This window comes from Hevea brasiliensis, chromosome 1 (assembly GCF_030052815.1).
Source record: "Hevea brasiliensis isolate MT/VB/25A 57/8 chromosome 1, ASM3005281v1, whole genome shotgun sequence".
NCBI lineage: Eukaryota > Viridiplantae > Streptophyta > Magnoliopsida > Malpighiales > Euphorbiaceae > Hevea > Hevea brasiliensis.
This window is the reverse complement of record NC_079493.1, coordinates 114,029,068-114,054,780: the sequence shown is the minus strand read 5'-3', so window position 1 is coordinate 114,054,780 and position 25,713 is coordinate 114,029,068. Positions and strand designations below refer to the sequence as shown.

The window sequence follows — 25,713 nt, the reverse complement described above, 5'->3', positions numbered from 1 at the left end:
AGGACTGCAATTCTTGCGCATTTCCTATTACTGCATGTGTAGCTTTTTGAGATGTTTTCTTCAATTTTGTAACTTTCTGTCTCATCTTGAACTTGTTTTGTGTTTCATGAGTTGATTTGTTTTGCTCGAATTTGCTTTTTGTAGGAGAGAACAATAAAATTTCAGGTAAATTCATCCTGCGTTTAATTTGTTGTGACTGTTGATGATAAAATTATCAATAATTCATTTTATATGATCATACAGCCATAAACATTACTACTACTGATCACACATAGATATACGTATTATTAATAATTAAAAATTTAGTATTCAATCTTTCTATTTCAATCAATTATAGTCCAAATATAATATATAAACTAATATAATATATTTTTCGTATAATACTAACAATAATGAAAAACAAATATATATATATATATATATATATATATATATATATATATATATATATTCCTATTTATATATTTCTCCACTCAAGCACCAGAGAGTATATTTTTAAATTTACTAAACTTCAATAAAACTTTTAAATAAAATTAAAAATTTAAAACTATGCTAATTATTAAAGATTTAAAATCATACTAATTAATTTTAAAATTCATAAAAAATAATACGTAACTCATAACTCATTAGAGAATAATCCAAAAATTAAAGATACTCAAAATAATCTATAAAATTTCAGAAAAATGTTGGAAAATAAAATTTTAACTTTGAAGCTTATTTTCTCTCTCTATAGTTTTGCTTAACGGAAATAAAAAAACACAGTTTAGACACATTTTGACCTTCAAAGTTTAGTACAAAACATAATGCTGAGAGTTTCTGTTGTGAGAGATCTATGAAATTAGTGAAAAATTGTTTTGAAAATTATGAAGTGTTTAAAAATTAATCTAAATTCAAAATTTTATATATACCAATGTCATGATTAGTCTATTAAATGATTGCTTATTATACAACCATTCAACTTTATTCATGTGGGTAACTCTACATTTTATTTAAAAGATTAAATTAATTAGTAAATATTTTAGAAATTAAATACAAATCCTAAATTCATTTGGATTAAATTTAAAATCACAAATTAAGTCCTAAATAAATTTATAACTTCAATTATATATATGTGTGTGGGCTAAACTTTAATTACAAATCTAAGCTTAAACACCAATAGGAGTAGATTACTTCTTACAGTCGGTTTTATTAGTTCAAGTGCTCCACAGACACCACTAGATAAACCGCCTGCTTCCACGAGATCACATGATAAGCGACCGATCGTCGTAAATGCTTGACTTAAATTCGACTCAAAAACCTCCTGATCACTTCACTCACTCAAATCAAACTCAGATTCTGAACAAACCTAATTTCAAGCACAAGAACTGAAAAATGCTGCAGACAAGGTTAGTAAGCTCTTTATTTTTCTCTGTTTATTCAATTCATCTCAATGGTTAAATTGGTGATTCTTGTTTATGTATCAGTTTGATACTAATTATCATTTCTCTGTTGGGCGTTTGAAACAGGGTTTGGAGATTTGTGGCATGCCTATGGGTAAAAGACGGCCAAATACACGGATAAATCAATATGCTGTAGATGATTACTGCCCTGTGCATAAAAGTATTGAAATTCAAAAGCCTCATATGGTTTCAACAAGAACATTGAAGAGAGGATCACCACTTGGCATGTATGGCCTTGAAGCTCATCCAGTAACTGCTCAAAAGAAGGGACTGATAGAAAAAGATGGTAGCCATCATCGAATTTGTTCAATGCATTCATCTCCAACTCTTGAAAAGGTAGATATAGCTGTTTATCCAGATGCATCATTGGGTAGAAATCATGTTCTTTTTTCTTTTAATGTTTCAACAGCTGACTTTTCTAGAGTGGATGAAAGTAGGGGAAGTGATAATTTTCTTGTAGAGTCCTCAATATCTGTGCATACTGATAGTTGTAGATCCTCTGTTGGTAGTTGTAGTGCTATGGGCGATGATTATCAAAATTTTCCCTTTAGGTTTTCTACACCACACAGTAACAATATAGAGGATTGCTGTAGTGATGCTGAATCATCTTCTAGAGTGGATTATGCGACAGAAGGATGTCCACTTTCTTTAGATGAGCGATTGGGAGTAGAGTAGAATTCTACAGGTCAGAATTATCTACATATTGTTGAGGATTTGTATGCTTCGGGGCCTTTGCGTTGGGAAGATGAAGCAACATTGACAAATCTACGTTGTACGGTTCATATTTCAGATGAGGAGCATTTGATGGTGCAAAGAAATTTGTTACGTGCTAATAGTATGCTTCTTGTCAGCTGACCTGATTTGGTCTCTTTTTTCTCCTCTAATATATTTTCCTTAATTGATGTCAAGATGTTGTAAGGAATAAATGGCATGAAAGAAATGTATAATCTAGATTTTATTTGTTTATCTTTTGATTTATCAAGTTAACACAGCTTATTCCTACTTTTAAAATTTTCTTTTTAGTTTTTTTTTTTTTTAATTTAATTGGCTGAATGTGTATTTCAATTTCAGCAAATGAATCACAATAGTTTTTTGAAGTTACTGTTTTTAATGTGTATTTGCCTATTTGGTATTTTCTACTTGCTCAGTTCATTGAACTTATACTTTGAGAAGCAATCTGTCAAATAGATGTTAAACAAATTTCCAGTCATGTAAAAAGTTAATCTTTTCCAAAGTGTTAATGGTCAGAAACCCCAACAGGCTCCGTTATACTCTGAAAATATTTTGCGGGATGAGAGAAAAATATTTATATATTTTTTTCAACGTCAAAGTGAATGCCCTTTGCAAGTCCTCCAATGCGTTTGTATGAGGTTAAACATTTGTGAATTGTATTGCATCTGTTGTCTTTTATATTCAAGAACTTGAATTGCCAGGAGTTGCCACATTTCGTGTTTTTTTGCTTTTGACATGATCATTCTATTAGATGTTCAATCAAACTTTTTTCATATCCTGTAATGTATAATGTCTAGCAGTATGGAGTTTAAGGTGATGAATATGCTGATGCTTCAACGTTGTCCATCGCATATCATGGCCAATATTGGAGGCTTGCTTGTTTCTAGAGGCCTGAAGGCCTCAAGATGATGAATGATTCATCGAGTTACCCTCATGCAGGGCTTAGACTTTGAGGCAACATCCACACTTGATTTCCCACAGAAACTCGTGGCTAGCTGCTCTGGCCACTGGTATGATGTTTTTTATCATTTTATTTAGAATTTTAATAGGTAGTGTGTGTACATATATATATATATATATATATATATATATATAAGATTTAATAAGAGTTGAATTATAAAAATTTAAAAATATTAAAAAAATAAAAATAATTTAAATTGAACTTAAACTCCGCCTAAGTAGTTTGCGTTTAGCTAGTCCCAAGCCCAGATAAAGGAGGAGGGTTGCGGTAGGTGACAATCAGCGTAAAAATTTCATCACACCTTATGATATGGATTCAAATGATATAAACGTTGGGGCGTCCTCTACTAACGACGCGCTGCATCAGAGCTCGGGTATAGTAAGAAATATGCAAGGGTGTAGGGCATTCACCGAAAGCGACGCGTCATGCTGGGGCCCGGGTGTGGTGTTAAGTGAGCAAGGGTTCCCACATCATGGACGAGTGTGGGTAAAGAAGTTAGTCCATTGGACAGATAGTAGAACAGATAGTGAAACTTAGCACAAGATAGACATAGAAAACAACAAAAGATATCATAGAAGGAGACCAATTAGGAAGGAGCAGGATAGGAGGATGATCAGGGTCGGCACTTGGAATGTTGTCTTACTTACAGGGAAATTAATGGAGCTTGTGGATACCTTAGAAAGTAGAAGGGTGAATATTGCTTGCATTCAAGAGACTAAATGGGTAGGAGAGAAAAGTAAGGAAGTGGTTCATTCAGGGTACAAACTGTGGTTTATCGAAAATGAGAGAAACAAGAATGGAGTGGGCATAATCATAGATAGGACATTGAAAGACGCAGTAATAGCTGTGAAAAGAGTAGGAGATAGAATTATACTAGTAAAGCTGGTACTAGAAGTAGAAACAATAAATATAGTTAGTGCTTATACCCCACAAATAGGACTAGACAGTGAGAGTAAACAAAAGTTTTGGAAAGATATGGATGATTTAATGCAAAGCATACCGAATGAAAAGAATGTTTTCATTGGTAGAGATTTGAATGGACATGTAGGAAGTGATAAACATGGTTATGAGAATGTTCATGGAGGTTTTGGTTTTGGCAGTCGAAATGAGGAGGGAAAAAGCATCCTGGATTTTACTATGGCATACAACCTAATACTAGCAAATACCTACTTTATAAAAAGAGAGTCACATTAAGTGACTTTCAAAAGTGGGCAACATAGAAGTCAAATCGACTTCCTCTTAACCAGGAAGACAAATAGAGCTCTATGCAATGATTGCAAGGTCATTCCAGGAGAGACTTTAACAAGTCAACATCGATTGGTGGTCTTGGATGTCAAGTTTAGGAACAATTCAAGTAAGGTCAGAAGAAATAGTGTAGCTCGAACAAAGTGGTGGGAGTTCAAAGGAGTAAAGCAAGTGAATTTCAAAAATGAGCTTCTCGAGTCCGAAGTATGGAAGCTGGGTATGGAGGCCAATGATATGTGGATACAGATGGCATCAAAGATTAGAGAAGTAGCTAGAAAAGTACTTGGAGAGTCTAAAGGATATGGACCACCCTCAAAAGAGACATGGTGGTGGAATGAGGAAGTACAAAAGGCAGTGAAGAGAAAAAGGGAATGGTATAAGAAATTACCTAAATGTGATAATAATGAGGCATATGAACAGTACAAGATAGCAAAGAAAGAGGCAAAAAAGGTAGTTAGTCAAGCAAGAGCACATGCCTTTGAAAAGTTATATGAGAAAATTGGAACTAAAGAAGGGGAGAAAGATATTTATAGATTAGCAAGAATGAGAGAAAGGAAATGTCAAGATCTTAATCAAGTTAGGTGCGTTAAGGATAAAGAAGGAAAAGTGTTGGTGAAAGATGAGGACATTAAAGAAAGATGGAGAAATTATTTTAATGATCTCTTTAATAATAGTCAAAATGGTAATAGCGTGAATATAGACTATAGAACAATAGAAAAGAATGTGAATTATACTAGAAGGATTAGATCTTTAGAAGTAAAGAAAACACTTAAGAGAATAAAAGTGAGTAAATCCTGTGGACTCGATGAAATACCAATTGAAGTGTGGAAGTGTTTGGGAGATATAGGAGTGGCATGATTAACTAAATTATTTAATAAGATTCTAAACTCAAAGAAAATGCTTTATGAATGGAGGAGGAGTATTTTAGTACCTATTTTTAAAAATAAGGAAGACATACAAAGTTGCTCAAACTATAGGGCAATTAAACTCATGAGTCATACTATGAAGTTGTGGGAGAGAGTTGTGGAGCATCGACTGCGTCATGATACTTCTATCTCTCTCAATCAATTTGGTTTCATGCCCGGTCGTTCAACTATGGAAGCGATCTTTCTCATTAGAAGCTTGATGGAGAAATATAGAGATGTGAAGAAAGATCTACACATGGTTTTTATTGATTTGGAGAAGGCTTATGATAGTGTTCCAAGAGATGTCTTATAGAATGTGTTAGAACAAAAGAAGTATCTATTAGGTACATACAAGTGTTGAAAGATATGTATGAAGGAGTAACTACTATTGTGCGTACAGTGGGAGGGGACACAAGAGATTTTCTGATCTCAATTGGATTACACCAAGGATCAGTCATAAGCCCTTACCTTTTTACATTAGTTTTAGATGAATTAACGAAACATATACAAGAGAGTATTCCTTGGTGCATGATGTTTGCAGATGATATTGTTCTGATAGATAAGACACGAGAAGAAGTCAATAGAAAGCTAGAGCTTTGGAGAAATACTCTAGAGTCAAAGGGTTTTAAGTTAAGTAGAACGAAGACAGAATACATGCATTGTAAGTTCAGTGAAGGCCAAACGGATGATAGGGAAGGAGTTAGTTTGAATGGAGTTGTACTGTCCCAAAGTAATCACTTTAAATATCTAGGCTCAGTCCTTCAAGTAGATGGGGGATGTGAGGAGGATGTTTGTCATAGGATTAAAGCCGGATGGATGAAGTGGAGACGTGCCACGGGAGTTTTATGTGATCGTAAGATTCCCAATAAGTTGAAAGGAAAATTTTACCGTCTGACCATACGGCTATGTTATATGGTAGTGAGTGTTGGGCACTGAAAGAGTCGTATGCGTCTAAGATAAGAGTTACAGAGATGAGAATGTTAAGGTGGATGAGTGGCCATACTAGACTAGATAAAGTCCGTAATGAGAGTATTAAAGAAAATGTAGGAGTGGTGCTAATTGAAGATAAGTTGAGAGAAGGAAGATTGAGGTGGTTTGGTTATGTGAAGCGTAGACATACGGAGGCTCCAGTTAGACAAGTAGAGCACATTAGGTTAGAGGATAGAAAGAAAAAAAGAGGTAGACTTAAATTGACTTGAAGGAAAGTAGTGCAACATGATCTAGAAGCATTATATATTTCTGAGGATTTAACCCTATCATTTAGAGTGGAGAAAGCGAATCCATATAGCCAACCCCAAATTTTTGGAATAAAGACTTAGTTGAGTTGAGTTTAGTTGAGTTGAGTTTAAATTGAACTCAATTCACTTAATGTAAAAATGAAATTTGTTTTATTTTGAAATTTAATTTGTTTGTTTTGATTTAAATACTATCAAGACTGACTTTATTAGTTTGGTTTGATTCGAACGGATCATGTATAATTTAGAAAAGAAATTGACCTACCTTTATAATTTGTGGTTTTATAATTAATTTTTTATAAAAAAGTTAAAGCCAACATAATAATTTAAATAAATAAAAAATTATTATTTCCTTTTTTCTCTTTTTTTTTTCTTTACCTTATTCTCTTTACTTTCCAAACAAGAGAGAGAAAAAAGTAATTTTATTTCCTATGATTCTCTCCACCCTCCATTTCTCTCCTCTCCCTTTCTTCCTTGGAATAAATTATTAATTTATATCTAAGTCCTTAAAATTTAATAAAACCCGCATACTAACTGTTATTTAAAGTTTGAGTAAAGATTGAATTCGTGAATTTCAATTTTATTAAACAAATTGATCCTTTCCTTCCAATTTAACGTCTAAAAAAACTATTTTATAATGGCAAAATTGCCCTTGTATGAAAGGAATCTTCTTTTACGTCTAAATATTTCACTATTAATAATTAGAATAATTTAGAACTAAGTTTATAAGATTTGGTAAAATTCATATATTAATCCTTGTTTAAAATTAGGTAATAATTGAATCCTTAAATTTCAATTCCGCTAAATAAATTAGTTCTTCATCTAAAAAGATAATTAATTTGCCGTTAGTGTATTGACTCTGAAAAGAAAAAAATTATTAGCCCTCTTTTATTATTAGGTCAGAAAGTAATTAAAAATGAAAGTTTAAAGGGATAATAATTTAATAATAATTTAATCAAAAAATATTTTTATTTCATTTTTAAACTAGCATTATTAAGACCACTGTCTTTCCTCAAAAGCCATAGACTCCACAATGAAGCAAGGAATAAAACGATTCATGCATCGTTATCAAAAAGCCATAGAATCCATTATTATGCAAACTGCAAAGACTTAAAGGGATCAATACCATTATTCTTCATCTTTTTGCCTCTCATTTTTCACTTCACTTTATTTTCTCTCTTCACATTTCAATCAAGAGAGACAAAAGTAATTTCATTTCCATCATTCTCTCCACTCTCGATTTCTCTCCTCTCCCTTTCTTTCTTATCATTTTTTCAAACAAAGAGTTCATTTTTCATCCCTTAGATTTCTTGTAATAACTTAGCTTCCGTTCATTTTTTTACGCTTCTGTCCAATTCTTCATAAACTATGGGTCACGTCTTTTCAATTCAATGCGGTGATGCCTTGATCGGTCGTTGCTGGGATTGCGTTGCTGGACAAGCTCTTTATGTATGTCAGCTTGAAGACAATCTTCAAGAACTTGAGACTGCAAGAGATAAATTAAGAGAGCTGAGCAATGATGTGATGCGGAGAGTCAACAGTGAGGAAACTCCACAAACAGTGCAGCTGGATCGAGTTGGAGGATGGCTTTCAAGGGTAGACGCTACCATTACTGAATTTGATTCTCTCCTCAACAGAGCTACGCGAGAAAGACAGAAATTGTGTCTCGCAGGTTGTTGCTCCAAGAACTGTAAGTCCACCTACATGTTTGGGAAAAGCGTTTCCAGAAGCCTCAAACATGTGGTTGGTTTGATGAGCGAAGGAGATTTTAAGGAAGTGGTTGAGAGGACACTTCCAAAACCAGTGGTAGTAGGAAATGTTAATCCAACATTGGGCACTGAAACTACCTTAGACGAGGCATGGAGCTACATCACGGGAGATGAGGTGAGAATTGTTGGCATATACGGTATGGGGGGAGTCGGTAAAACTACTCTTCTTACTAAAATCAACAACAGATTTGCCACTATATCTAATAATTTTGATGTTGTGATTTCGGCTGTGGTTTCTAAAGATTTGAAACCTGAGAAGATTCAAGAGCAGATTTGGAAAAGAATTGGCTTTTTGGATAAGAAATGGAAAAAGAAAAGCCTTCGTGAGAAAGCGGAAGACATATTTCATGTACTGAGTAGAAAGAAATTTGTATTATTATTAGATGACATATGGCGGCGAGTTGACCTTCAAGAGATTGGGGTTCCTCTACCTACTAGACAAAACAGATGCAAGATAGTATTCACAACACGCTCTTGCAGAGTAGGCGGGCAAATGGAAGCTGAAAAGATGATAAAAGTAGAACCTTTGGCTTGGGAAGAAGCTTGGGCGTTGTTTCAGAAGAAGGTTGGGGATATTGATTTTGATATTGTTCCTCTGGCTCAAGATGTTGCTAAAGAGTGTAGTGGGTTGCCAATCGCACTCATTACCATTGGCAGAGCAATGGCCAGTAAAGTTACAAAGGAAGAATGGGAGCATGCTCTTGAGGTACTTAGAAGCCCTGCCTCAAGCTCACCAGGCATGGAGGATGAGGTAATTCAAGACATGGAGGTTGAGGTATTTGTAAGATTGAAGTTTAGTTATGACGGTTTGCTTAGTGATAAAGTTAAATTTTGTTTCTTATATTGTTCCTTATTTCCGGAAGAGTTTGAAATTGAGAAAGATGACTTGGTACATTATTGGATTTATGAGAATTTTTGTACTCGCAATGAGGCATATTCTATAATTGGCACTCTTGTTGGGGCATGTTTATTGGAAGAGAAAGGCCGACATGTGAAAATGCATGATGTGATTCGTGATATGGCTCTGTTAATAGCATGTAAATATGAAAAAGAAAAACATAAGTTTTTTGTGGAAGCGGGTGCCCAATTAACTCGAGTACCAGAGGTTGGAAAATGGGAAGTATTAAAGCGGATGTCCTTGATGGCAAACTCCTTCGAGAGAATCCAAGAAGTTCCTAGATGTCCTGATCTTTTGACTTTATTTCTCAGCGACAATCGTAATTTGAGTGGAATCAGTGATGGTTTCTTTCAGTTTATGGGTACACTAACCATTTTAGACCTATCAAGTACTAATATCAAAAAATTGCCGGTAGGAATATCAAAATTGAACTCATTGCAATATCTTAATCTGTCATGGACGTTGATAAGTCAATTGCCAATTGAGTTGAAAATGTTGGTAAAACTGAAATATCTGAACTTGGTGGGTAATTTCGAGCTAAATATGATTCCAAGGGGAGTCATATCCAGTTTATCATCATTGCAAGTTTTGAAAATGTACAACGTTGGTTTTATTTGGGTCGAAGAATTGGAAGATAATATATTGAGGGAAGAGAACAAGCTAATAGAGGAGCTACAATGTTTGGAACACTTGAATGAATTGAGCAGTACAATACGAAGTGTCTCAGATCTCCAGAGTTATGTCAACACCCACACATTACTCAACTGTACTCGAGCTCTATGGCTTAATTTGTTTCCAAGTCCACAATCTCTCAACATTTGGTGGTTGGCAAATATGAAGAATCTAGAAGATATGGTTATAATTGGTGGAAGTAATTCAGAAGAGTTGGGTGTTAATGTTGTAATGGAAGAGATAGAAGCACATGATGCAGGTGGAGGTCTGGGCAACTCAATGATCTCAAGGAAGACATACTTTAATAACCTTCATACATTGACTTTAGGAGGAAGCCTCAGATTGAGGGATCTGACATGGGTTATTCTAGCTCCAAATTTGACGTGTTTGAATGTGCAAGTGAACAAGCATATAGAAGAGATAGTAAGTGTTGAAAAGTTAGATGATGTTCAAGTTGGGGATGAAAATTTTAACCCATTTTTTAAACTCCAAGTGCTCAGGTTGTATTATTTACCACAACTGAAAAGCATATATCCCAAAGCCTTGTCCTTTCCCTCTCTAGAAAAAATCGACGTATATGAATGCCCACAGCTTAAGAAGCTGCCATTAAACTCGAGCAGCGCAAATGGAGGCAAAGTTGAGATTAATGCAGAGGAACGATGGTGGAAAGATGTTGAATGGGAGGATGATTCTACTAAAACTACCTTTCTACCATGCTTTGTGCATGCTCGCTACCATTGGTAATTGGTTTTCACTTTCAACTTTGTATTATTTCGTATTGACATATTTTGATCATATTATATCTTGGATCAAACGCTTAAAGGCTTTCAAAATTATTGTTGACTGTGATTTCTAATGCAATTTTTTATTTTTTTGGCAGGGGATGAGCTGGCAAACTATTGAATGGTGCTGTGAGAGCAAATGCTGCATTTGGCTTTGGATGCTGTGTTGGTGGATGTGTTGCAGCCTAATGGAGTGATTTTGGTACTCAAGTATCAGGACTGCAATTCTTGCGCATTTTCTGTTACTGCAAGCGTAGCTTTTTTGCTTTGATTTTATTTTGAGATGTTTTCTTCGAGTTTGTGCCCAGTCAATGCCTTCTACCTGAAATTAAAGTTGAGTTTGCTTAGTATAAGCTCATTTTATGTTTGGTCTGAATTTTGCATATCATTTTAGGGATGGGTCCTTAGATATATATATTCCATGTATATTTGTGCTCTTTATTTTTCTATAATCAAAAGCTTATTATAACCTTTGCCTCTGGTTTGAGAAATTAACCTTCTTCACTTGAAAATTTACATACAAATCCACATGATTATATTATATTTTTTAGATGTACTGTTTAATCTGGGATAGCCTTAGCTCAATCTAAAACTCTAAAATTAATAATCACTAATCTGATAAGTCTAGCTATTATTTAAATATAAGATTGGATCTCATATTTATATTTTAAAACTATGAATTTTCTGAATTTAATTGATTGCAAGCTTTTTGTGTTTGTATCACGTAATATATGAAAGAATTTTCATTTGTAATTAATATGTAAATATGAAATTTATATATCTAATAATAAATTTATCAATAATTTATTTTATATAATCATACAACCACTAACATTACTGCTTACTATTGATCAAGCTAGCATTTATTTTTAATATCTTGAATAATAATAATAATAATAATAATAATAATAATAATAATAATTTAGCATGGAATCATTTCAATTCCATCTTTCTATTTCAATCAATAATAGTTCAATTATAATATATAAATAAAAATATTTTTGACTCAAAATAAACTAATTTCCTCTAAAAACACATTTTTAATATAAAATAGTTTCTTCACAAATAAAAAAAAAATCCATAAAAATTCACCAATTAAAAAGAAATTCCTATTTCTACGCCTAATATAATATTATATTTTAAAATTCACTAAACTTTAATACAATTTTAAATAAAACTAAAAATCTAAAATTATGCCAATCAATTTTAAAAATTCATAAAAATTAATATAAATAACTTACTTGAGAGTGGGTTGATAACTTCATTATGATTTTCTGAACAGGTAATTTCATTCCATGAGTACGTTAATAATAATAATTTTGGCAAGTTTAGCCCAATATTTATTCCACGGTTAAAAAAAGTTTCGAATCAATTTTTAATTTTTAGTAGCTAAGAGCTAATTCGGTCACATACAGATGGCCCTCGAAAACCTTCGTTAAATGATAAGAGTTTCTGTTACATGAGATTTTGATAAAATATTATTTTGAAAATTTTGAAGTGTTTAAAAATTAATCTAAAATCAAATTTTATACATACCAGTGTAACGATAAGAATAACTTTATTTGGAGCTTTTTGAATTGCTCATTGCTGAGTATTTTAACTGGTGGTTACTTTTTTTTTTATATTAATTTTATATTTCTTTAATAATCTTCGTATCCGTATTTTTTTAAATATAGTTATTTTGTTTTCGACTTATTTTTGTTGATAGATATAAGTTTTGTCATGAAAGATTTATTGTCCTATCTTCTATGAGGATTTGATATTTGTGTATCGACAAGAATTTACTCCAATTTTTTCTTATTATGGAATTATTAAGCATTTTGCTTTATTATTTTGATTAGAGTGCAATGATAGTACATATTTCTCATTTTGAGGATATTAAAATTAGATAAATTTCATATTGGACTCATAAAAAGACTATGGAGTCATAAATTTCATATTAGATTACCAATAAGTAGAGTATGCTTTTTATCGATTGGCTAACTCAAATACTGTGTCAATACAATCAATTCCTTTAAATTAAGATAATTACAATTATTTTTTGCGTTAATTTATCTTAAATTTTCTTATGCGAAATTAGAGTAGTAAGAAATTGTATACCTCATATTTATATTTCACCTCAATTTAATGAAAGTTTTATCTCTTATTTTCTAAAAAAAAATTTAATTAATCTTTTTTCTAATCCAATAAAAAATTTAATTAAAAAATATTATCTTTTAGTATAATATAAGATTTTTAGAGTTGAAATTCAAAAATATTTAAACAAAAAGTTGATTCTATTTGAAGTATTAATATTTAAATTTTTTTTAATAATAATTGATATAATTTTGTATTTGATAATACATCATTTAATTTTCAATTTTAAAATAAGTTAATTAATAGATTATTTTTATTATTTTCTATATTAGTTATCATATATCAATAAAAGGGAAAAAAAAAGTTAAAAAAAAAGCACATATATCATATGGAATTATCATTATTAAAATTCTTAAAATTTAAATATAAAAAATATTTTTAAAAATAATTTTTAAATTTTATAAATAATATATATATTAAAAAAATAATTCACTTTTTCTTAATCTAACTGCAAATGTTAAAAAATCATTATTTTTTTACTATAAAATAAGATTTTAGTAATTAAAATTTAAAAATATTTAAATAAAAAATTAATTTTTAATATGATAAATTAACTTTTTATATAAAAAATAAAAATAAAAGACTTAGTAATTAAAAGCTAATTCAATCACATATAGATGGCCCTCGAAAGCCTCCGTTAAATAATAAGCCATATTTGAAATAGTAAACGTTATATTTGATGTAGTCAATGGATTAAATATCATATTTTAAAATTAATTACATGACACTTATAATACTCAATACAGGCGAAACGTCATATTTTGTTTGAAATAGTAAACGGATTAAATTGAGTTGTTTGAGATTATTTTAAAATAAAAATATTTTAAATTTAATTTTAAAAATTCAATTATTTTAATATAAATTAATTTAAGTAATATATTAAATTATTATATATAAAGTAATTTAAGTAATCTACTCATCAACAGTCTTCTCTATGTAATAACTCAACTGTAAGCTGATTCAATAAGTATCACGATTGAAAAAATAATTTTAAATGTATTTATTATTTAAGTGATAAAAAGATTTATTTGGTTCAATTATGGGATAGAATTTATTTTGTTTATAAAATGAATTTTATTTTATAATAAAATTTATTTATAAATGATTTTTTTATTTGATATATTTTATATTAAATGTGAAATTTATTTTGGATGAAATAAATTTTGTGTTTAAAATAAATAAAATAATATATAATAAAAGAATAGTTTTATTACTTTAAATATATATGATTTGAAATTTAAAATTTATTTGTAAATTCTATAAATTTTAATAAAATTTTATTTAATTATAATAAATTTTATGAAATTAATTATTAATAATTTTAAATGAATTTTTATTTAAACTAAATACTAAAATTTTAAATTTATAAAAGATTTCACAAAATTTTATGAAATTTATTTATACCAAATATTATCATATCATAATTAGAAATGTACATAAATAATTATAATATATATATATATATATATATATATATATATATATATATATATATATATATTAAAATTTTTATCTAACAGTTTTCAACTAATGATTGTTGCATAATATTTTAAAAATAAAAAAAAATTATTATTAACAAAAATAATTAAAAAAAAATAAAGAAACAAAATAAAGTACATATTAGAAATACAAAATAATTATACGATGGCAAATATTTTGCTAAGCCATTAACCCAGCCCAGGTATTTATGCTCAGGTTTTTATTTAATTATGTCTGTAAGAAAATAAAATTATTTCATGTCAATTTCTCTAATAGATTTTCAACGATAATTATAGTAATTGTAAAGCCACTCAATTTGCAATAAGCTAATGCAAATTGTTTAGTAAGGTAGATGTTATGGCAAACAGAAGGTTGTGTACTCCGCAAGTATACGGGTCGTTCAAGTAGTAAATAAAAGATATCGTCTCACAGAGATTTGTTACTTGAGTACCAAATTATAAAAGTTATGATTTTTTGGGTTATCAATAATTTGTGCCAAAAATAGAGTAAGAGATGCAGCAAATTAAATTAGAAAAAATAAGGAAATTATAATGAATTAAGCAATTAAAATTCTAAGCACTATACTAATTTACTAAAATTTCAGCAAGTAACAAAAGATTTAATTAATTAATGATAAAAATTGATTTCAGAGTTGAGGTTCATGAAGTAAATTTTATTGGGATTTGGACAGGCAAAACCAAAATTAAGGGATATACAAGTTTGAAGGAAGTTGATTATGATTTCCTTTAATTTACCTTTCAAACAAATTAAAGAGTGTTTTAAAGGAAACTAAACCCCATTCTCATGCGATGTTTAATTACCCAAACCCTTTAAGCATTTTAATCAACTTGAAATTCCTCTTAACCCACTATTTTATTTATAACACTAGGCGATTAAGTTCATTATCTTGATTATTTATCATAGATTTTCACCTCTCGGTCCTTCAATCTAAGATTAAGAACAAAACCCAAAGGGTACCAACAATGGGTATGTAAATAAGCACACAAGATAATAATCAAAGCTTATATATTCTAAAAATTTGGTTAAAACCAGTCCAAATTCACAAATAAAACTAAAATCATTACACCCAACTCTGAAATCTTAAGTATCTACTCACTCATGCTTGTATTTACAAGTAGAAAATATGAAATAGAGCAAGAAAACATAAAAATAAGACTAAAAATAAAAGAACCCAGAAGAAGAGAATCTAAATCTCTGAAAATGGAAGCTAGAAAACGTCACTCTGCAGTTATTCTTCCTCCAAAAATGGCGTGATTCCCTCTTTCCTCTCTCTTTTGATTTTTCTCTCTCTTTATGGTAAAAATAAGAATATGATGCTTATATATCCCCTCAATGTTTGCTAGTCTCTAAAGAGATAAAAGACAAAAGGAGTAAAAGGTGTAAAAAGAGAAAATTTTTCCATGTCAGCAAATTTGCCAACACCATCTCACATGCCTCATGTTGATTTAAGTTGTTTTCCACATGCCTCATGTTGATTCGGAAGAGAAGCCTTTAGATTCTGCACGACCAGCAACACGGGGCATGTGGGAGTCCTTAAAACTTTCGGCGTGTTTTGTCCTAAAATTTCTATTTACACGACCTGCCACAAGGGGCATGTTAAAGTCCATGAAACTTTCGGCATGTTTTATCCCGAAATTTTTGTTTACACGACCCGGTGTGAATTTACATGTCTCATGTGGATTCCTGCTGGTTAACTCTTATCTTCACATGACACTCAACACGGGGCATGTTGAGACCCTTGAAAGTCTGGGCTGGTTTTCTCCTTTAAGTGAATTTTCTTCATTTTTCATACTAGTTTAAGCTTCCGAATCACTTTGAATTTCTTTTATATGGACCTTTTTGCCTTTAAACCTTATTAAAACCTATCAAAATCATTAAAATTTCAAAAATCAAATATAATGAAACTAAAATTAATAAATTAACTAAAATAAATATTAAAAATATAAAATTACTAAACTAAAAATATAAAATGGATGTAAAACTACCCTAAAATATTTATATAAAATGGATTTATCGACAGACAGCTTCATTAAGAGTAATATATTATCAACCATATGCATAACAAAAAATAATTATATTTATTGTTAGCCGCAACACGAATTTGACCAAGTGACACGCACAGCAAGAGCAAATTTCAGCATTATATATTTAATTTAATTAATTAATGAATTTTAATTTAATAATGTTAAACTCGTTTTCAATATATATATATAATGGATAAATAAACATAATAATAATAATAATAATGCCCTTGATTTATTTTAGCCAGCCAAACAGTGGCGAATCATTTTAATTTATATTTTATATAATCATATTTAATTTTTATTTCTTAATAAATTTTTTAAGTATAAAAATTAATTTTTTATTTTAAATAAGAAAATTGATCAAATCAATAAAATTAAAATTTTGCAAAATTTTAATTTTTAAATTGATGGTTAGTATTTCTAGCATATACAATAATTTTGCGATATCAGCACATATTGGATTATCATAAATCACTCTCTGATAATTAGAATAAAATAAAAAAAATTAATAAATAAACACAAGAATTTATATATATATATATATATATATATATATATATATATATATATATATATATATATATTTTTTTTTTTTTTTTTTTTTTTTTTTTTCAAGTTGTATTTGTTTAAACACAATAATAATCACTCTCCTTACTCAATCAACAACAGATATGCCACTATATCTAATAATTTTGATGTTGTGATTTGGGCTGTGGCTTCTAAAGATTTGAAACTCGAGAAGATTCAAGAGCAGATTTGGGAAAAAATTGGCATTTCTGATGAGAAATGGAAAAAGAAAAGCTTCCGTGAGAAAGCGGATGACATATCCTATGTACTGAGCAGAAAGAAATTTGTATTATTGTTAGATGACATATGGCAGCGTGTTGACCTTGAAGAAATTGGGGTTCCTTTTCCTACAAGACAAAACAGATGCAAGATAGTGTTCACAACACTCTCTTACAAAGTAGGCAGCCAAATGAAATCTAAAAAGATGATAGAAGTGAAACCTTTGGATTGGGAAGAAGCTTGGGCATTGTTTCAGAAGAAGGTTGGGGATATTGATCTTGATATTTTTCCTCTGGCTCAAGATGTTGCCAAAGAGTGTAGAGGATTGCCAATCGCTCTCATTACCATTGGTAGAGCCATGGCCAGTAGAATTACAAGGGAAGAATGGAAGCATGCTCTTAAGGCACTAAGAAGTTCTGCCTCAAGCCTACCAGTAATGGAGGATGAGGTATTTCAAGATATGGAGGTTGAGGTATTTGTACGATTGAAATTTAGTTATGATAGTCTGAGTAGTGATAAAGTTAAATCTTGTTTCTTATATTGTTCCTTGTTTCCAGAAGACTTTGAAATTCCCAAACGTGAATTGGTAGATTATTGGATTTGTGAGAATTATGGTGATCGCAATGAATCATATTCTATAATCGGTTCACTTGTTAGGGCATGTTTATTGGAAGAGCAAGGCTAACGTGTGAAAATGCATGATGTAATTCATGACATGGCTCTGTGGATAGCCTGTAAATGTGAAAAGAAAAGCACAAGTTTTTTGTGAAAGTGGATGCCCAATTAACTCAAGTATCAGAGGTTGGAAAATGGGAAGGATCAAAACGGATGTCCTTGATGGCAAACTCCTTTGAAAGAATCCATGAAGTTCCTAGATGTCCTAATCTCTTGACTTTATTTCTAAGCGATAATCATCTTTATGGAGATCGGTGATGGTTTCTTTCTATTTATGGATATACTAAATGTTCTAGACCTCTCAGGCACTGGTATAAGGGAATTGCCGATGGAAATATCAAAATTGAACTCATTGCAATATCTTAATCTGTCAAAGACACTGATAAGGCAATTGCCAGTTGAGTTGAAAATGTTGGTAAATTTGAAATATCTGAACTTGGAGAATAACATCGATATAAATATGATTCCAAGGGGAGTCATATCTAGTTTATCATCATTGCAAGTTTTGGAAATGTACAACATTGGTTTTTGTGAGGTCCAAAAAAGGGAAGATAATATGCTAGTAGAGGAGTTACAATGTTTGGAACACTTGAATGAACTGAGCAGCACAATAACAAGCGTCTCAGGTCTCTAGAGTTATGTCAACACCCACACATTACTCAACTGTACTCGAGCTCTAAGCCTTCAATTGTTTCCTGGTCCACAATCTCTCAACATTTGGTGGTTAGCAAATACGAAGAATCTAGGATTTATATATATAGTTGGTCGAAGTGATCTAGGAGAGTCGGATGTTGATGTTGTCATGGAAAAGATAGAAACACCTGATAATGCAGGTGGAGATCTAGGCATGTCATGACCCAACCTATGGGCCGGACCGACACTAGGACCTGGACTAGCCTAAAGCCCTGAGGCCCGTAGTAAACCTAACTATTCCTCAACCCAATCCTAAGGCTCATTTGGGCCCAATTTCAAGAATTCAACCAGACAGAGTCCGGCCATAAAATGGACCATATAATGGAGAGTTTTTGACTCACCCGACCAGTAAACACAATATATAATCATCTGGGAAGCTCAGCTCACCCTCCACATACTTATCATATTATAAAATCTAATGGGAGCTCAACTCCCTCATCCAATCCAATCACGCATGCAATTAATATTCTTACAAATTCAACACAGTATTATATTACGGACCCAAATTAAATAAAATGCTCCTAACACATGCGGAGTCTAAAATTTAACTCAATTGTACAAAATACACTAAATACTACTAATTGACTTGCGAAAAAGAAGAGCAGGTTAGTCACAATAAGTAATCTTCCTATAGCCTGGAAAAAAAATGGATGAACAGGAGTGAGCGTTCGACTCAGAAAGTAAAATACTAATTTCAACTACAATTTCTATAGCTAACTAAAGCTAATGCATCCTAAGGAATGGAATGCAACATTATCATAAATTTCATACAAATCACATCATAGCAGTAAAAAGGCAATTTGGAGCACTCACACATCCAACACCGTTCAAATAGTACATATATGGGAGCTGATCCCCTATACAGCTCTCTTAATCCAACCTCTACCATCGAGTGTCTCTCAAGCCGGACTTTCGATTTTATATAATAAAATTTTTGGTTATTTTGATTTGGCTAGGTTTTAAAAAGAAAAAAATCGGTTAAAATGAACCGAACTGAATAGGTTTATTAGTTTTGAATTAATTTATTTTTATAGAAAATTTATGAATTATATATAATTTTATATATATAAATTATTTAATTTTATTGATTAATGGTTCTTAGGTTCAAACCAAGGTCAAAATCAGACCAAATAACTTGAAAATCAAGTCTAAATTAAAAAATCAATAAAAAATCAAAACTGATCGATTTGAACAGAACCGAACCAAACTGAAATAGAACAGTTCGGTTCGATTCAGTTTTTCATCTATTTCGATTCGGTTCAATTTCTAAAATATGTAATTCGGTTTTCATGATTTGATTCGGTTCGGTTTGGTTTGAACCAAATGCTCACGCCTACTACCAAAAGCAATGAAACTTTTATGTCTATCAGTACCCTACAACCTTCTTTTTTTTTTTTTTTTTTACAGTTCTTCAATTTTTGTACAGTTTAAGGTAAAGAGATTTTTTTTTGCAAGTCTTGAGAACATTTTTTACTATGGCCAAGGTGAGTTTAAGTATGAGATTTTCTCATGCTTATTACTTAAAAAAATAAAGCATGAGGGTGAAAAATAGGAAAAAATAAATATTATAAGGGTTCAATAGGTCGAAAAAGGTGGTCATGGGTGTGAATTGTGATAGATTTTTCTCAATTAGTTCAGTGGCAATTTTGTTTGTTAGGCATTTCCAAATATTAGATTCTAGCTTTGAAATCAAGGTATGATTACTCTTTTATGGTGCAAGTGTAACTATAACCTATTAAGCGTTTTAAGAACTCTTGAGTTTTGTGTTTCAGTGTAATGTCCAAGATACATCTCAGCATTACTCTCTGAGTACCTGTTTCATTAGTGCATTGGTGCATAAATTCAGAACATTTCCCATCTCATGTGAGAAGCATATGGATTGTCTAAGATATGCCTCATTTTTCGGTTTAGAGGATTTTGACTCAGCTCAAGACTGAATTCCTCTGACCCGTAGCACTAAAGAGTTCCATTTGAATATGTGATTATAGAATTAAGTGGATGATTGTAGCATTGTCTGACCTTCCTTTTCTTTATAAAAAGAAAAAAAATTATGAATAGTATGAAGTTGATGGGAGTAAGGGGTGTTCGAGTTCTTCCATATTTGTAAGTTTTAAATCATTAATGATTTTTTTTTTTTTGGTGGGAGAGGATAATGCTGAATAGGAAGATGATATTCCTAATACAATTTAGGAATTATATTCTATGTAAAATTAGGAAATTTAAGAGTTCTATTGTTTAGGAATTTTATTCTTATTAAGTTTATTATTTAGGAATTTTATGATTTCCTACTTTATTTCGGTTTAATTTAGTATTTCCTAATTAGGATTGAATTAGAATTCTAAAATCCTAATGTGATTGGGATTCCTAATTCTATAAATGACACATAGGGTTTTTATTGTTATTAGACAAGTTTTATTATGACAATTTTATGCGATCAATAATATTTTAGAGAATTAGAGCCTAAATTTAATTTGAATTTCCATAAGCTTCCACAAACTTTTAGTCCTTCCACTATGCCCTCAAAATTTCCCTTTACTTTTTGTCCAAAATTTTATGTCTTGTTTACTATTAAAAAAAAAAGCCAAATAGAAAATAGAAAGCTTTGAGAAATAGGGCAACCTAGCATGCACCCCACCCCTCACCATACCCCACCATCCGACCATCAAACCCAAGCACCACCACGGCCAATCCACCAGCAACATCCAAGCAACCCTTCCGGTGCCTTTCCTATCACTTGCACCTTTCTAGAAAAAGAAGATTTGACTGAGTCAGATCTTGACCCGAATCTAGACCTACAAGTTTTCTAGATTTCTCTAGCATCTGACCCTTCCTAACCCTTCTTCAATCCCTAATCTGCCAATCTCTATTGTCGGAACTGTTGTCTGACTTCCTAGCTGCAAAATCCATTGGGTCAAGTCAAGGAATCTATTGGACTTTTTTATCCGATGAAATTGACTCCTAATTTGCCAAAATTTCAATTTTCTTCAATGAAGTATGCTTTCTTAATTTGAAATCATAATGTGGACAGAAAGAGTACAAGATGATATTGATGATTATAAGATTCAAGATGAGTTATGGGATGCAATTCAAAGAATACAAGATAAATTGATGATTATTATGAACAACTTGATGAAGTATGTTATTTGATTGATTTGTATGGAGGTCCTAACTATGCTCCTTGGGGTTACTTGATGACTATTGAGATATTCAACTAATCTTGCAGTATAGGGAGAAAATATTTGAAGAATGTAAGAATGAATATCATGATCAACAGACTCATCAATAAGTTAAGGATAAAGAACTTGAAGAATTTGAAGCATGGAAAGAAGCACATTTATTCCAATTGAGAGAACAGTTGATAAAGTGAAAAGTATTGAAAATATAAAGGCAAAAGTTCTTGAAAAGCAAGCCAACAACAAAAGAAGCTTGAATTTGAATAGCTACTTGAGGTTGAAGATGAAATTGAAAATGAGCAACCTGAAGAACCTAAGATCGAAGAACCTGAAGATTTGAGTCTTGAGCATTCACATGTTGAAGAACATATTCTAGAGCAAGAAGTTGAAAAAAAATGCACAAGCAAAACTTGAGGAGGAAAAATTGCAAAACAAAGAAGATCACTCTATGAAAACTTCAACGGAGATTGAATAAAATCAAGTTATTTCTAATAATTTGAAGAGCCTTTCAACTGTTAAGAAGCTTGATTTTATTTGTCCAGATCCTTTTAGAGATGCAAAGGAAAGCATGAAGTACTTGATTTTAAACTTGTTGCTACCACACAAGAATGAAGAGTTGATTGTCCTTTTAATACAGTTTCTGATTCTCTTGCACTTTAAGACTTGAGGATGAGTTTTTTCCAACCAAGGGAGAATAATGCTTAATAGGAAGATGATATTCCTAATGCAATTTAGGAATTATATTCTATATAAAATTTGGAACTATATAAAATTAGGAAATTTAAGAATTTTATTCTTTAGGAATTTTATTCATATTAGATTTATTATTTAGGAATTTTATGATTTCCTAGTTTATTGTGGTTTAATTTAGTATTTTCTAATTAAGATTGAATCAGAGTTCTAAAATTCTAATGTGATTGAGATTCCTAATTCTATAAATAAAACTTAGGGTTTCTATTATTATTAGACAAGGTTTGTTATGATAATTTTATAAGATCAATAATATTTTAGAGAATTAGTTCTCTTTTTCAAGAATTGGTCCTTGTTTTGTTCTTTGTTCCTAGCTGTTATACATCAGGAGGAGTGGAGCGGTTAAGCTATGTTAATTGCTGAGGACTGTAATTTGAAAGTTTCATAGTTTAAAAGAGCATGACTTATTAAAATTTTAAGCAAAATGCCAAAATATATTGGATGCTTTGGGAGAAAGAAGTGGCCTATCTGTCAAAATTATGAGGATGGTTGTTTAAGTTTTCCAGCTTATGTATATATAATCAGATTTTTCCAAAGAACACTGCCTTAGTTTGGGGAGATATTAAATTTTAAAGTGAAACCTTCCTTTGCCCAATACACATACATGCACAGATGCTGGAAAAAAATTGCATCCAGACCTTATTTTCTTCTTTTCTAATGGCAATGCTATCGGTTATCTAGGTGCTTCACCAACATCCTATAATGTCTATACCATCATCTTCTGATGCTGTGTCATCAACTCTTTCTGGTCATTCTCTGTTTCCACTGTTGAATTCAGTTTTGCAGACAAATATTCTTCAGAGGGTATGTAGCATCCAGTATACTTTGACATGTTGGTTCTTTAAATATTACTATTGCTTTTTCCTCAGCAGCTTATGCTAATTTGCCTTATTCCCTTTCAACAGGATACTATTCTTACTCCAATGAAGCAAGTTTGTGGTTGCGACAATTCAAGTGCAAGCAATTGAGCCCTTGCTCTTTTTTTCCCCTTCCCCTGGGATTAAAACTAGGGATCTTGCCTTGATGTTTTCTATGTCTTTTGTAGCCAACCGCGCCACTGATGGAGGATCCACACTGGCACAATTAGGTTCCACAGAGAGATCTTTGGTATGTAAGCTTTCGCTTTTTATACTTTGCAGGAAATTTACAGCAAAAATATCATGCAACTCTAGAAGTTTGCTATTTGATAAAATTTTCTGCTATAAGAAGTGCTAGAATATTCTTTCTACGAATGAATTTAAGAATAATGACATTATTACTATTATTTGAAAATTAGGGCTTTATTACTGAAAAGAAAGAGATCACATGCATATGTTGTAATCAGCTTTGGGCAACTCTAGAAGTTTGCTGTTTGATAACATTTGCTGCCATAAGAAGTGCTAGAATATTCTTTCTATGAATGAATTTAAAAATAATGACATTGTTATTATTGTTATTATTATTTGTAAATAGGGCTTTATTAATGAAAGAAATAGATCACATGCTTGTGTTGTAGTCAGCTTTGGGTAACTAGGAAGAGCTGCAAAGAAAACTAAAGAATATAACCTGATCATACACTTTCATGATAAGTTAATGGGTTCTAGAATTAGGTAACAACTGAGAAATAAAAACATGTGTGAAATATTTTAAGTGGGTAGGGGCAATATTGATGCTTAGCCATTATGGTTCTTCGATTTGGATGGTAAAACTTCAACATTTTTATTTTATTTTATTCATTCTTAAACTTTTTTTTTCAGAGTTCCATCATAAGGTGTAGAATCAGCCAAGGCTGGAATTATTCTTGCTTTAGAAGCTAAATGGTTTAGTTACCACACATCTTGTTTCTCTCTCTTCTTTCTTTCTTTTGGATTACTTTAATCTTGTTAAGTGTATTCTACCACTTCTCTAAATTCTAAGTCTTTATAGGTTGGCTTTGTGACATATGTCCTTTACAATTTTCTTGTTTTCTTGGATTGTTAGCATTCCTACTATGTGCATTCATTAAAAAATTCCTGCCTTGGTGATCTCATAATTACTTGCTGGATACATTTGCCTGGATTTAACACATCCACATAAAAGATGACTGATAAATGACAGAAGTTTTGTAGTTTGTCAAAAAATTTTATATTTAAGCTGAAAACTCTTATGGAAGGGGTATACTTCCTTCTTTCATTTTCTTTGAGGGGTTTAATGTTGGAGTTCTTAGGCTTGTAGAGCTTATAAATTCTAACTTATGCTTACGCAAGGCATTCTATTTTACACCATTGCTTTTGTCTCTTCAGATGATTTGTAAGAGTAGTGCTTTATTCGAGAGCTTTTCCAACCATACGGCATTACTCATTTTTGCACAAATTGAGTTTGTTCTCTGCATTTACTGAGTTGTGTAATGGCAAACTAAATTTATTCACTTTTTATGTTGTTAATTCCCTATAGCGCCCGTGACCCAAAGTTGACATGAAAAATCTCAACGAAGTTTTATTTTAAATTTGAGATAATGATTTTTGTGTGAAATTTGCAGCTAGAAGCTGCACATGACAGGGAGAAAGAGTTACTTCATGAAATAACGGAGTTGCAGTGGAGGTATTTGTTGTATTTTGCAGATGCATAAATGCATGATGTACTCACACTCACACACTATACATTCACATGATGTTTAATCCTCTATCAAATCTAATCATGTCTTGTTTTTTAATATATAGGCTAGTATGTGCTCAAGACGAACTCCAAAAATATAGAACAGAAAATGCTCAGGTCAATTTTCAATAACCTCGACTCGCATGCTCATCTATTTTTTGTCTGGCCCATGGATAATCTATCGTCTAATACAAGAGTTTCAGGTATGATTTCATTATTGAACTCGAAGCTGGGCGAAATTGCAACAATTTGTTACTCAAAACGAAGTTAAAAAGAGTGGAAGGAAAATACAGAATGAAGAAGAGAGACATTATTAAACATTGTTAGCTCATTATTATTTGTAGCATAGATTTGTTTTGTTATGCAATAGGCAGGATAAACAAAACCCATATTAGTATTACCCAACTTGTGCAGATTAAGCAATGATACTATAAGTTGTACATGAATAATATTATCCTTTCCAAGCCAGCTTGGGAGTTGTAAATATGACCTTTAAGCTTAATAGTAGGCATATTCTCTACTGACTTCTGTAACCAAAAGTGCATTTGATTTTTTTTTTTTTTTTTTAGCCTCATTTAATCCAACTCTATTGTGTACATGTGTTTGTATTGTCTGTGTTGCGTCTGTGCATCATAGGAGCTCATATGTTAAGCGCAATTTGATCATTATTATTGTAATTTTTAATTTCGAATTATCCACTTAAAATCAAGTTGGTGTATGCTCGA

General features: G+C 31.2%; 3 protein-coding genes and 1 long non-coding RNA gene across 4 annotated transcripts; all 4 read left to right on the top strand.

Annotated features, from left to right (window-relative positions):
- Positions 1 to 1,133: 1,133 nt before the first annotated feature.
- LOC131180267 (uncharacterized) lies at positions 1,134 to 2,271 on the top strand. Its single transcript, XM_058147872.1, has 2 exons — positions 1,134 to 1,385; positions 1,506 to 2,271. The coding sequence occupies exon 2, from the start codon at positions 1,524 to 1,526 to the stop codon at positions 2,112 to 2,114; it is 591 nt and encodes a 196-aa protein (XP_058003855.1). The 5' UTR covers positions 1,134 to 1,385; positions 1,506 to 1,523; the 3' UTR covers positions 2,115 to 2,271.
- A 5,614-nt stretch (positions 2,272 to 7,885) lies between these two features.
- On the top strand, positions 7,886 to 10,600 carry LOC131183382 (probable disease resistance protein At5g63020). The gene has a single exon (XM_058154158.1). The coding sequence runs from the start codon at positions 7,886 to 7,888 to the stop codon at positions 10,598 to 10,600; it is 2,715 nt and encodes a 904-aa protein (XP_058010141.1).
- A 177-nt stretch (positions 10,601 to 10,777) lies between these two features.
- LOC131183376 (probable disease resistance protein At5g63020) lies at positions 10,778 to 17,769 on the top strand. Its single transcript, XM_058154155.1, has 2 exons — positions 10,778 to 10,891; positions 16,915 to 17,769. Exons 1-2 carry the CDS (start codon positions 10,778 to 10,780, stop codon positions 17,767 to 17,769), a joined length of 969 nt encoding a protein of 322 aa, XP_058010138.1.
- A 5,632-nt stretch (positions 17,770 to 23,401) lies between these two features.
- LOC131180263 (uncharacterized) lies at positions 23,402 to 25,508 on the top strand. Its single transcript, XR_009149055.1, has 4 exons — positions 23,402 to 23,482; positions 24,873 to 24,934; positions 25,054 to 25,105; positions 25,192 to 25,508. It is a non-coding gene; the product is annotated as an uncharacterized LOC131180263 (long non-coding RNA).
- The last annotated feature ends 205 nt before the right edge of the window (positions 25,509 to 25,713 follow it).

Excerpts from the sequence above, each read along its gene's own strand:
- LOC131180267 (XM_058147872.1), top strand. The coding sequence starts at position 1,524 with ATGCCTATGGGTAAAAGACGGCCAAATACACGGATAAATCAATATGCT.
- LOC131183382 (XM_058154158.1), top strand. The coding sequence starts at position 7,886 with ATGGGTCACGTCTTTTCAATTCAATGCGGTGATGCCTTGATCGGTCGT.
- LOC131183376 (XM_058154155.1), top strand. The coding sequence starts at position 10,778 with ATGCTGCATTTGGCTTTGGATGCTGTGTTGGTGGATGTGTTGCAGCCT. Across the intron at positions 10,892-16,914 it reads CATTTTCTGTTACTGCAAGC|TTGTATTTGTTTAAACACAA; the intron begins GTAGCTTTTTTG and ends TTTTTTTTCAAG.